At 45.7% G+C, this 12,189-nt stretch overlaps 2 protein-coding genes across 8 annotated transcripts; both read right to left on the reverse strand.

The window, feature by feature from the left end:
• Window positions 1-2,424: 2,424 nt before the first annotated feature.
• Window positions 2,425-3,770, reverse strand: LOC147252577 (trace amine-associated receptor 13c-like). Of its 6 annotated transcripts, XM_086219354.1 has the most exons (3): window positions 3,575-3,755; window positions 3,432-3,448; window positions 2,425-3,237 (listed from the first exon to the last, which is right to left on the reverse strand). In XM_086219354.1, the coding sequence occupies exons 1-3, from the start codon at window positions 3,753-3,755 to the stop codon at window positions 2,425-2,427; spliced, it is 1,011 nt and encodes a 336-aa protein (XP_086075480.1). The 6 variants fall into 6 exon arrangements, with proteins under 6 accessions (XP_086075480.1, XP_086075483.1, XP_086075482.1 ...); XM_086219357.1 differs by lacking the exon at window positions 3,432-3,448 and having other exon boundaries at window positions 2,425-3,241; window positions 3,583-3,770; XM_086219356.1 differs by lacking the exon at window positions 3,432-3,448 and having other exon boundaries at window positions 3,669-3,755.
• A 4,385-nt stretch (window positions 3,771-8,155) lies between these two features.
• Window positions 8,156-9,876, reverse strand: LOC147252578 (trace amine-associated receptor 13c-like). Of its 2 annotated transcripts, none has more exons than XM_086219361.1 (2): window positions 9,370-9,876; window positions 8,156-8,968 (listed from the first exon to the last, which is right to left on the reverse strand). In XM_086219361.1, exons 1-2 carry the CDS (start codon window positions 9,457-9,459, stop codon window positions 8,156-8,158), a joined length of 903 nt encoding a protein of 300 aa, XP_086075487.1. In that variant the 5' UTR covers window positions 9,460-9,876. The 2 variants fall into 2 exon arrangements, with proteins under 2 accessions (XP_086075487.1, XP_086075486.1); XM_086219360.1 differs by having other exon boundaries at window positions 8,156-8,972; window positions 9,284-9,876.
• Window positions 9,877-12,189: the final 2,313 nt, after the last annotated feature.

Raw genomic sequence — 12,189 nt, forward strand, 5'->3', positions numbered from 1 at the left:
TAAAATGTTACCCAAGCTAGTACTTTTTATGTGGTGTTTTACCCTCAACAAAGAACAGAGGGAAATGACAGATAAATCTGCAAATTTTATCATTGTTCATCATTTTAACACAAATATTAATCATGGCAGGTTTCCATACCAGACTGTGTGATGCAGTGGGAGTGGTTCTCAGGTTCTCTGTTCTCAGATTCTCAGGTTCTCTGTTCTCTGTTCTCAGGTTCTCTGTTCTCAAGTTGTCTGTTCTCAGGTTCTCTGTTCTCTGTTCTCAGGTTCTCTGTTCTCAAGTTGTCTGTTCTCAGGTTCTCTGTTCTCAAGTTGTCTGTTCTCAGGTTCTCTGTTCTCAAGTTGTCTGTTCTCAGGTTCTCTGTTCTCTGTTCTCAGGTTCTCTGTTCTCAAGTTGTCTGTTCTCAGGTTCTCTGTTCTCAAGTTGTCTGTTCTCAGGTTCTCTGTTCTCAAGTGTCTGTTCTCAGGTTCTCTGTTCTCAAGTGTCTGTTCTCAGGTTCTCTGTTCTCAGGTTCTCTGTTCTCAAGTTGTCTGTTCTCAGGTTCTCTGTTCTCAAGTTGTCTGTTCTCAGGTTCTCTGTTCTCAAGTGTCTGTTCTCAGGTTCTCTGTTCTCAAGTGTCTGTTCTCAGGTTCTCTGTTCTCAAGTGTCTGTTCTCAGGTTCTCTGTTCTCAGGTTCTCTGTTCTCAAGTTGTCTGTTCTCAGGTTCTCTGTTCTCAAGTTGTCTGTTCTCAGGTTCTCTGTTCTCAAGTGTCTGTTCTCAGGTTCTCTGCTCTCAGCGTGTGTTCTCAGATGTGATGAGCTGAGTGGAGGATCAGCATGAACGTGTCCATACATGCACACCTCTGACAACTGACGTGTGAGACAGAACTCCACACATAAGAAGGATTTCCTCCACAGAGGAAAATGTCAGAATGCAATGGAGTTTTTGTGTTATTCAGCTGGAAGCAGGGTCGAGACACTAGTTTAAGTTAATCTCAGGGATTAGATCGTGTTGTGCTTTCAATCCATCCCTCTCCTCCACTGACAAGCTCCTCCTGTCATGGCGAAGGCAGTAAGATCTTTGATTTGTCAGCAACTATTCCAGGACTGCATGGTGGCTGGAACCTGAGCATCAGGGCCTCCCACAGTGACAGATCTGCTTTTTTACAGCTCATCTACTTTTTTCTTCTCTATTGTGGAACAACTTGGTCCCCCAGAATCTCCACAGTGAGAGCCAGTGAAGCAGCCCCCCCCCCCCACACACACACACACACACACAGTGAGTGAGGCTCATGATATTTAGCCTGTGTATCAGGGAGTGCTGCTGCACTATCAGAGTCTGGAATGATAAGACGCTGCCACATGCCGCCGTGTGACGAGATCAGAGCTGCCGGCTGAGTGAAGCCTGGTGCCGTATCTGCAGGTGACACTGGGACGAGGTGGGAACACAACCAGCCACCAACCACATCTGTATTGGTCTGGGTCTTTTTTTCTGTTGGCTAAACCTGCCAGTGGCCCTGTGCTATCAAGAAACATCCCTCTCACTGCTTCTTGCTTCTATTTGTTGTGACTGGAAAGAGGTGAACGTTCTAGTTTATGAAAAATCCTGCAAGCCTTCAGTGAGATGAATGACAAAGAGTTTGACCGTTCGTACAACCGCTACTGCTGTGGTCAAGCTAAAGAGTGCAGGACCAAATATGGAATGAAGCAAATGTTGAAGCTGTCTCTTTGTTCAGGATGTATTCTATTTATTTTCAGGTCGGTGGCTACAATTCTAGATTGACTTTAACTATTAAACAGAGAGAGTTCCTGTGCTTTGTTCAAATAAAATGTAAAACACAGTTTTACGTTTATGATACAATCAGCGTGTTTGCCATGTGTATGTTTATATACAGTATATATATATATATATATATATATATATATGTGTGTGTGTGTGTGTGTGTGTCATTTTATAACACACACACATATATATAAATATTATATATACACATGTATATAAAATGGCAGGAACAGACAGACAGGAAATACCACGTATATCAGATGGAACCTCAAATAAAAATGAAACTTAAACAGAGGGGAAGTCAAGGCAGGAGATAGGGTGCGTGTGTGTGTGTGTGTGTGTGTGTGTGTGTGTGTGTGTGCGTGTGTGAGTGAGTGAGTGTGTGTGTGTGTGTGTGCGTGTGTGTGTGAGTGAGTGTGCGTGTGTGTGGGCAGCCACATGGTATTAGTGTATTTTCTCAAGTACATGAACTCCACCTCATCAGTGATAGAAGAAAAAAACTCCACCGTCAGAACGTTTGGAGTGCAGATGAAAATCCAAGGGTTTGGGGTCCTGACGCGATGCTGAAAATGAAAGCACATTCATATCAAGGTTCTCAGCCTGGATCTCTCAGATCAGGGATGGAACGTTAAATGGATCAGTCCGTTCCTGCATTGGTCTACAATACTTTGGCCTGACAGGAGCCAGGCTGGAGGATCTGGAGAGTGACTATGAGTTTGGCAGATTTTCTGAACCAGGGGTAAAACAAGGCGTAGATTATGGGATTTAGACAGGAGTTGAAATTGACAAGACAAATCATGTAAGTTACAGATGCAGAATTAAGTAATTCATCTCCAGCTAGTGAGGCACAGTAAAATGGGCAGAAGCACATTAAAAACACCACGACAAGGACACCGAGAGTCCTGGCTGCTTTCAGCTCCGACTTCCTGGTCGTCACGGTCACTGAGACGTTGAGTTTGACAGCTGCAGTGTGAGAGCGCATGGCCCGGGCCTGAGACACAGCCACCATGAACACTCTCATATACAGAGTTATGATGAGAGTGAGGGGAAGGATAAAGGTCACCACAAGGTCAATAAATTGTGCGACAACACCAATGACAAAAAGACACTCTCCATAGCAGGAACTGTATTTGCCCGGGTGACTCAGATCATTACTTGCAATAATACCACAGTAGAGGACCGAACAGAGCCAACAGAGACAAACACAGACTTGAGCTCTCCTCACTGTGACTCTGGCGGTGTAATGAAGAGGATGACAAATAGCCACATAACGGTCCACTGATATCAGCACCATGTGTCCGACTGAGGAAGAGACAATGGTGATGAAGATGTAATTATAGAGAGAACACATGAAGTCACCGAGAGACCAGCAGGCCGTGTTCAGAAAGATTTCTCCTGGCATCAGCAGGAGGCCCACCAGAAAGTCTGCGACGGCCAGGGACAGGAGGAGGATGTTGGTGGGAGTGTGCAGCTGCCTGCAGGAGGAGAAGCGTACATCAGTAAAACAACAAGACTTAATGGACAGAAATAAAAAAACAGTATCAATGTTCTCCAGGATTATTGAACAAACCGATCAAAGTTTATAGACAACACCAACACTGGCAACTGAGGGGAGAAGAGCTCCATGATGACATGTCAGGCTTGTTGGCCTTATTTAACAAGAACACTGTAAAAATGCAGAACTGTGAGCTTCATCCTGCAACATGAAACGGTTCATCTTATTGAGGACGAGCTGACAGGGGATTTCTCTTGCACGTTCAGCTTTTCATGTTTTAGAACGAGTTTCAAAACGGTTAAATCTGAGAAACGTATCTGCCTGAAGTGGGAGACTGAGATCATGACGAGCAGGTCGAGAGCCACGGTGAGCAGGGAGATGAAGGCCAGCAGCGTGTTCAGAAGAACACCTTCGCTCCAGTGAAGTGTTGGCTTCCTGCAGGAGATGTTGATGAGCTGAGGGTAGCAGAGCTCTGCTCCCTCCTGGGTCTCCATGATCCCCAACAGGAGCAGAGAACATGCAGCCAGGGCAGCAGCTTTTTCTCTAAAGCTCTCTGGTTTGGCTTCTCTTTATCTCTGCCGCTTCCTTCAGCCCCCCCCCCCCCCCCCCATCCCCGCCCGCGCCCCCACCTTCGTCTGTCTCTGTCTCGCTCCAGCCTGCACTACTGCACTTCTTCTCCTCCCTCATGTTTGTTCCTGGTGTCTCCTCAGGGTTTCACTTCCTCCTTCCTAAAATGGTCAGAGAGAAACAAATGGTGCTAGAAGGTGATGTCATAGGTCTTCTTGCGTTGGTGAGCTACCGCTGCTGGTGAGCTAGTGTGATCCCAGTACTGTGCCCCACTCAAACCAGTTGCAAACCACGAGAAGCAACATTTCAGGCCAAAGGAAAAGTTTGACAGTTCTTATGTCTGTTGGATGTCTGATTAATGTTGATGTTCTTGTGGTCAGTGGGAGCAATAACCACCACAGACAGAGTTTCACGCAGCCATTTTTTCAGTGCCTACATGTACCAGGATGCACTGCACGCAAGCTCCTGTCACTCAAACATGGATGGATGAAGAAAACTGGATACAGCCTCATGGGCGGGGCCTAAATTCACTCCCATGGAAAGCTGCTTGTTTGTATATGAAGCAAAATCCTCATCTTCCTGTCATGATGGAAATCACAAGCTCATTGGCCTGTAAACAGGAAGTTCTAAGTTTGCTAAGGACACGTAGCAGGATGTGTAGCAGAAGCCCCGCTAATATTCCACCATCTTTTCTGACTACACTGAAATTATTACGAAATTATTATTACGAAATGATGATCATATCCTGACCCTGTTAAATAAAATAAATGACCAGGATGAGATTATAACTGGTTCAGAGGTCACGTGGCCGTCTAGCAACCGAAGAGTCGCTGGTACAATCCTCACTTCCGGCCCTGCGAAGGAGTGGAGATCTGTCCACGGTGAACCTCACCTCTCACCCAAAGGCTTCTGGGATAGGCTCCACCCCCCATCACCACCCTTAACAGGATAAGTGTAGATGATGGATGGATGGATGGATGGAGATTCTAACTAGACGCTGAGCTGAAAGGAGAGCTTCAACCATGCAGGTAGGAACCACTGGCTCACATCTTCATAAGCAAGATTAGATTAAATAAACGACATCAAAAAGTCACCAATATTAAAACAAACCCAACAGATAAACTCCAAAGACATTTATATTCAATTCATAATCAATTTAATATTATCTTTCCTCACACAAGTCCATTTTTAGAGTCAATATTCTGAAAAAACATTGTTGTGACATCATCACTACGATGCAGCTGGGCTCTGGGACACCGAGAAGAAAAACTGCTGCTCTGCTCACAGTTGTCTAGTTCCAGAGTCTTGAAGAACCTCAGAGGCTCTGCATTCTGTCCAGGTCCAGTTCTCTCTAGGCTTGATTGACCTGGTTTGTCCAACTCCCAGACAAAGGATAACAGCAGATATTTGCTTGAGCATGTTTCTTATTCCTGTAATATCCAACAAAGGTAAATTCATTTCAATCATAATCACCTCAGTCCCTTTTCAAAACTGCAAAACCTCAACTAAGCTGCATCCACATGAGACCAGACAGTCTCGTTGTTCTGGAGGTCAGCAAAGGTCACCCGAGTGCTGACATCAACTCTGAGGCTCCTCCCGCTGTGGCAGGTGGAGGACGGTCAGAGTGGCCAGGGATTTTCCACAAACTAGTAAACCGTATTGGGTTCAAGGGGAAATCCCACTGTGCGTGTAGAATCTACAGAACTGTAGAGCAGCAGAACTGCTGACGAGCAGACTTCTGAGCGCCGGCTAAGCAGCAGCATTCCAGACAAGACTGGAGGCAAAAGGATCCACGTTTCACATCTGAAGACACTCAAGTGTCGGGATGTGAGTCATTCCAGAACTGCAGGACAATTTAGGTACAGTTTTGAAAAGCTGACCTTTGGTCTTATTATTTTCTGATAATACGTTGATTCGTCCAGCAGGGGTGGAACCTGGACGATGTACACATTAAATATGGTATGATAATTAATCTACTGATGAAAAGAAATCCCTTCTCCATGGAACTCATTTAATTTCAGATTAGAACTTTGACAATCTCATCCAACGATTCGATAGTATTTTATTTTTCAGTTTTGATGACATATATTATAAATCAAACATCAAACTTTTTGAAAAGACAAAGGAAAAGAAGTCATTGTCACTTCTTGCTCCGAGCGAGCTGGGTAGACAGTCAGAAGGTGTGTTACACAAGTCCATCACAAGGGGGCACTAACGCACATGTGCTGCAGGGACGCTGGACTGCATTCACCCAATCAAAGCGGGTGTTAGGAACATGAGACCCGGGCCGCAGGCTCACGCCTCCCCTGGCTGGAGCTCCTTTCCCTTCGCTCCCTGTTTTCAACCACGTGCTCACATTTTCAACTCTAAAAGTTTAGATACTGGTTTATTTTACATCTATTTTCCTTCTAAGCACTTGTTTTGTCAGATCTAGAATTAACTTCAAAATCCCTCTGCTGACTTATAAGGCTCTCAATGATAAAGCTCCATCCTATTTGAAAGAGCTCATTAGTCCCTACTGTCCCACCAGAGCACCCCGCTCCCAGAATGCAGGTCTGTTAGTGATTCCCAGTATCAATAAAAACAGACTGGGAGGTAGAGCCTTTAGTTACCGGGGTCCTCTACTGTGGAACCAGCATCTCTCCATGGGTCAGAGAGGCAGACACTTAACTACGTTTAAGTCCAGGCTTAAGACCTTCCTCTATGACAGAGCCTTCAGTTAGGACTGGTTCAGGTAGCTCTGAACCATTGATAGCTATGCTGCTACAGGCTTAGACTGCTGGGGGACACATCAGGTTACATGGAGCCCTTCCCTCCTCTCCTCTCCTCTCCTCTCCCCCTCTCTCCTCCTCTCCTCCCTGCACATTTTTGGAACTGTCACTACCATTACTTGTTGCACTTTGTAGTTTGGCCTTGGTGTCTCGCAGTCTCTCTGTGTTTCCACAGATCCACCAGAGCCCCAACCGCCGCCTGCATCGCCCCCCCCCCCCCCCTCTTATTCCCTACTGTTACACTGGCCTGCGCTCCCCTTCCATGAACCAGTCTGCCATCCAGTCCCCCATCAAGCTGGCTTGCTCTCCCTGCCTGCCCTTCCAGAAGCTTCCTTCTTCAGCTGTTATTAACATTTCCGTGTTTCCCACATTTTGTATTGTAAACTGTTTTCTTGTCTGTAACAACATCGACTGCACGTCTGTCCCTCCTGGTGAGGGATCCTCCTCCCCTCCTCACCCTGAGGTTTCTCAGATTTTTCCCTGTTCAAAGGGTTTTCTATGGAGTTTCTCCTCAGTCCATGTGAGGGTCTGAGGGCAGAGGATGTTGTTATGATGCCATGTGAAGCCCTTTGAGACAAACTGTTGGTGAAAACGGGCTCTACAAATAAAATTGCCTTGCCTTGCGTTTTAATCTACAGGGCAAACATGCAGACTCCACACAGAAGGACCCGGTGCTCCAGCCGGGGCTCCACCCACAACCTTTCTACTGGGGGGCCACGGTGCTGACCACTGCTCCACCGTGCTGCTCTACTTGTAAATGTATTCATCAAATTTCTTTGTAATCGTTTGTCACTTTATTATTTGTGTTATCATTAAATGTTCCCTGTTGTTCTCAGTTGAAGCAGATTCATCATTTGAAGAGGGAACAGTTCAGTTCATGTGAGTCTCTTCATCAGTCGTTCCCAGCGATGCTGAAACAGGCTGGACACAATGGTTTATCAAGCCTGGCGCCTCAGTGAGGGGGACAGTATATAATTCAACATGAGTGTCTGATCTGGACTCACAGGGGCAAATCTAGGATCAGACCACACACACACACACACACACACACACACACACACACACACACACACACACACACACACACAGAGTCACTTCTCTTCAACTGCACACAAAAAAACTCATTTCACTGGATTGCTTTTAATACTTTAATATTTCATCTACAAGAGACACTAATAAACTAAAAACAGCATCACCACAAACATTTGAAATCACATATAAAGGCAGTTCATGGTTCTCAGACCTTTGGGAGTTCCAGCTGAAGCTGATGAGTTCAGGGTCTGTGAAAGTTAATCATGGTTCAACCAGATCATGTAAAACTGGAAGCAGACACAAAAATCTGATAATAACTAAAGCAGAGTGTTTCTGATCCTAATTCATGTGTGAGGAGGTTGGTGTCTGATATCAGGGTGTCAGGACCCTGCTGACGTGACGTGGAATCACTGGAATCTAAAAATAATCATCACATGGATTCATAGCATTAATCTACGGCTGCTGTGGGCGATGCAGTCAGGGGGCTTTGCCACACTCTCTCATCGAGACATGATTGTTTCAGATTATAATATGTTGACCTCATCAGAGCCCGGCTGCAGGATCTGAAGAGTAACGATGAGTTTAATAGCTTTTCTAAACCAGGGATAGAACAGGGCGTAGATCAGAGGGTTGAAACAGGAGTTTAAAAGAAACACAGACAGCGCATAAGCAGCAGATGTGTCATTGAGCAAGTGGTACCCTGCCAGAGACACGCAATAATATGGACAAAACATTATGAGGAACACAAGCAGAACAACAGCAATCGTCCGGGCCGCTTTTAACTCTGACTTCTTTGGTGTTACAGACACTGGAACGTTGAGTTTGACAGCAGCCATATGAGAGCGCATGGCCCGGGCCTGAGACACAGCCACCACAAACACTCTCATGTAAAGAATTATGATGATCGTGACAGGACCGAAAAAGGAAACAACAAGGTCAACACTCGCTGAGATGTAGTTGATGAAAACAACACACTGTCCGTGGCAGGAGAAATACACCTCTGCAGTTTTCAGATCAGCTTTTAAAATGATGCTGGAGTAAAAGAGAGAACAGAGCCAACAGAGACAAACACAGCCTTTTACTCTCCTCACTGTGACTCTGCTGGTGTAATGCAAAGGGTCACAAATAGCCACATAACGGTCCACTGATATCAGCACCATGTGTCCTATTGAAGCAGAGGTGATACTTAAAGATATGAAGTTACCCAGAGAACACAGTTGATCACCTAAATACCAGCATGATGTTTGTCTGAAGGTGTCTCCTGGCATCAGCAGGAGGCCCACCAGGAAGTCAGACACAGCCAGAGAGAGGAGGAGGATGTTGGTGGGTGTGTGGAGCTGCCTGCAGGAGGAGAAACGTGTCATTTAATCACCAAGAGCTTGTAACCCTAAAAGATATTCCCAAAAAATAACTTCTGAGAGATTCTGAGCTGCCAGAACTACGGTTAGCATCATGATAGATGAGATCAGAAGCTGCTTGGTTAAGATTGCAAAGATGAACAGTTATTGAGTTGCAAAAATATGAGCAGCAAGCTGAGATCCAAATCTAGACTAGCTTAGCGCAACACTGCACAGAACTGGCTTAAGGACAACAATTCATTTTTATTGAATGTATGTCAAAGATGTAGAATCTGCTGAGAAATGTATCTCTGCCTAAAGTGGGAGACTGAGATGATGACGAGCAGGTTGAGAACCACAGTGAGCAGACAGATGAAAGGCAGCAGAACACTCAGAAGAACCATTTTAGTCCACGAAGTTATTGGCTTCCTGCAGGAATTGTTGAGCAGTTCTGGAAAGCAGAGTTCTGCTTCTTCCTGGATGTCCATCATCAGAGGTCGGAGGAGAAGTGCAGCTCTCAGCAACCCAGTCAGACCACTCACTTCTCTCTCTCTCACAACATCCTCTTTACTCCTCCCACTGGCTGCTGGACTCTGGTGTTCCTCCTCCTTCACTTGCCGTCATCTCCAGCCTCTCCTCCATCTTCCTGTTTGACCACATTTTCCTTTCAAAGCAACTAAAATGAAAAATATCATGATGACATTTCATGAAATACGTAAATGTGTGTCCTCCCATGAAGCAGCAGTCGAGTTGAACTATACTCAGTTGCATGTGTGTGTGTGTGTGTGTGTGTGTGTGTGTGTGTGTGTGGAGGGGGGTGTATCTGGGGACCTGTCTCTTGATCACAGTAAACACACGTAGCAGAGCAAAATACTGTTGTACCAGACTCCTGAAGGTAAAACGATTAAAATAAAATGAAACAAAGACATAATGATGGACTCAGATTCTGGGTCAGCCTGAAGGCTTGGGCGAACCCGAATATTCGGGGTCATGACTGTAAATAATTCTCCTGAAGAATTCAGACACAGACCTGTCAGAGAACGAGAGCCAGTGAGAGAGCATGAATGCTCAGCTGAGGTGGGCCAACATCCAGAGCTGGATAAAGGGAACTGTTGCCCTCGATGAGCCAAACCTGACTCAGGGTTCTGAGGGATTTCAATCAGGGCCAATAAGGAGAGATAATCTGCAGTAATGTCCTCAGTTATAACTGAGTCACTAACTCAATGAAAAAGTGTTGTCACGTGAATGATCCCTTTAACATTTTATAATGTTCACCCATCCATCCATCCATCCATCCATCCATTTTCTACCTCTTATCCTGTTAAGGGTCGCGGGGGGTGGGGGGGTGGAGCCTATCCCAGCAGCCTTCCCCCTGGACAGGTCACCAGTCCATGGCAGGGCCAACACATAGAGACAGACACCATTGGCTCTCCCAGCCACGCTAGTGCTGTGCGATATTACAATATATATCGTAATGCGATATAAAAACGTCGACCGTACGAAATATCTCTCTGTCATTTATATCTGCATTTTGACATCTGGGGTATTGGTCTGGCTCTGAGGCCACACTAACGCTGTAGAAAATGCAGGTCGGGTTCATGTAATTGAAGCAACGCTCCTATTTTGCGGTACCATTTTACATCACCCGCCAGTACCAGGGTACAGCACTGCAAGCCGAGCATGGATGCAACATGGCAGACGTGGAGAATGGATCGGAAACGGAACCAAAAGAGGAGCTGGTGCCAAAAAGAGGAAACCGAAATTCCATGGTTTGGTGCTGGTTTGGTCTTAAAAAGTCAGACACCGACCGGAAAACGTTAATCTGCAAAACATGCCGCCTACAAGTTGTGAGCAGCGACTCAAATACGTCTCATCTTTTCTACCACTTAAAGACACGACATGTGTTGGCCCTGCCATGGACTGGTGACCTGTCCAGGGGGAAGGCTGCTGGGTTAGGCTCCACCCCCCGTGACTCTTAACAGGATAAGCAGGAGAAAATGGATGGATGGATGGATGGATAAAACATGTGTTTTATAAGTGCAGACTCCACACAGAAAGACCCTGTGTTCAAACTCAGAATCTTTGTGGTGGGAGGCAACAGTGCTGACCCTGGACCCGTAGCAGGGCCCATCACCCACTCACAATGAAAAGCAAAACCAACAGCCAATGCTATAAGAACAACAACAAAAAAAACTGCAAGCAGCAATGAGCAGACCTGAGGCAAATCCCCAGGCACTGATGGTTATTCAGCTGAGTGGTACTGTCGTGAACTTGGACGCAGAAAGGCAGGACTCAAACACACAACTCAGATTGGTAAGGCAGCAAAACATAGTATATTCCAGGCAGAGGTCGGAGCACAGGTGAGCAGTCAAACCAGGCAGAGGTATCCAAAAAGGTGAGGCAGAAGGTGAGGTGAAAAAACAAGCAAGGTTCAGAGTTTAACAATTAATTTCCAAGATGGCGGCACGAGTAGTCCTCCTGGTGCTGGTGTCTCTCAAGTGCTGTGTCATAAGCAGTGGGACTGTTCCAGTTCCTCCTGCAATCAAGAGGCCTCTTCAGTTCTGTGGAAGTTTTACAAACTGCCCTATAAGTGGCATGTGTGTGTGTGTGTGTGTGTGTGTGTGTGTGTGTGTGTGTGTGTGTGTGTGTGTGTGTGGGTGAGTGAGTGAGAGAGATCAGGGAGTGAACCAGTCAAATCACAGAGGAGATTCGACAGCTGGAGCAGGATTCAGAGGAGGACCAGGTTAAGACCACCTCTGACACCAGTCATAATCCTGCACAGTAAAACTGCACTGTAATACTGCATTGTAATGCTGCACTATCATACTGTGGTATAATACAGCACTATAATACTTCACTATATTCTGCACTATTATAGTGTGCTGAAATACTGCACTTTGATACTGCGCTATAATACTGAACTATTATACCGAACTATTAAACTGAACTATTATACCGAACTATTAAACTGAACTATTATACCGAACTATCATACTGAACTGTTATACTGAACTGTTATAAGCTGTTATACAGCAAGATGAGTATGTTAGTTTAAATGAATCTTCCCCTCCTGGTTACATTAACTACCATGTACCTCGCACCACTGGCAGAGGAGGAGGAGTAGCTGCAATCTATCAGTCACATTTGGTGCTTAACCCTCGACCTAACAGTTCATTTAACTCATTTGAGAGCCTTATTGTCAGCTTTTCCCACCCAGACCG

Source organism: Aulostomus chinensis, chromosome 12 (genome assembly GCF_037954235.1).
Source record: "Aulostomus chinensis isolate RoL2024-O1b breed Wild chromosome 12, RoL_Achi_v1.0, whole genome shotgun sequence".
In the NCBI taxonomy this organism is placed as follows: Eukaryota; Metazoa; Chordata; class Actinopteri; order Syngnathiformes; family Aulostomidae; genus Aulostomus; species Aulostomus chinensis.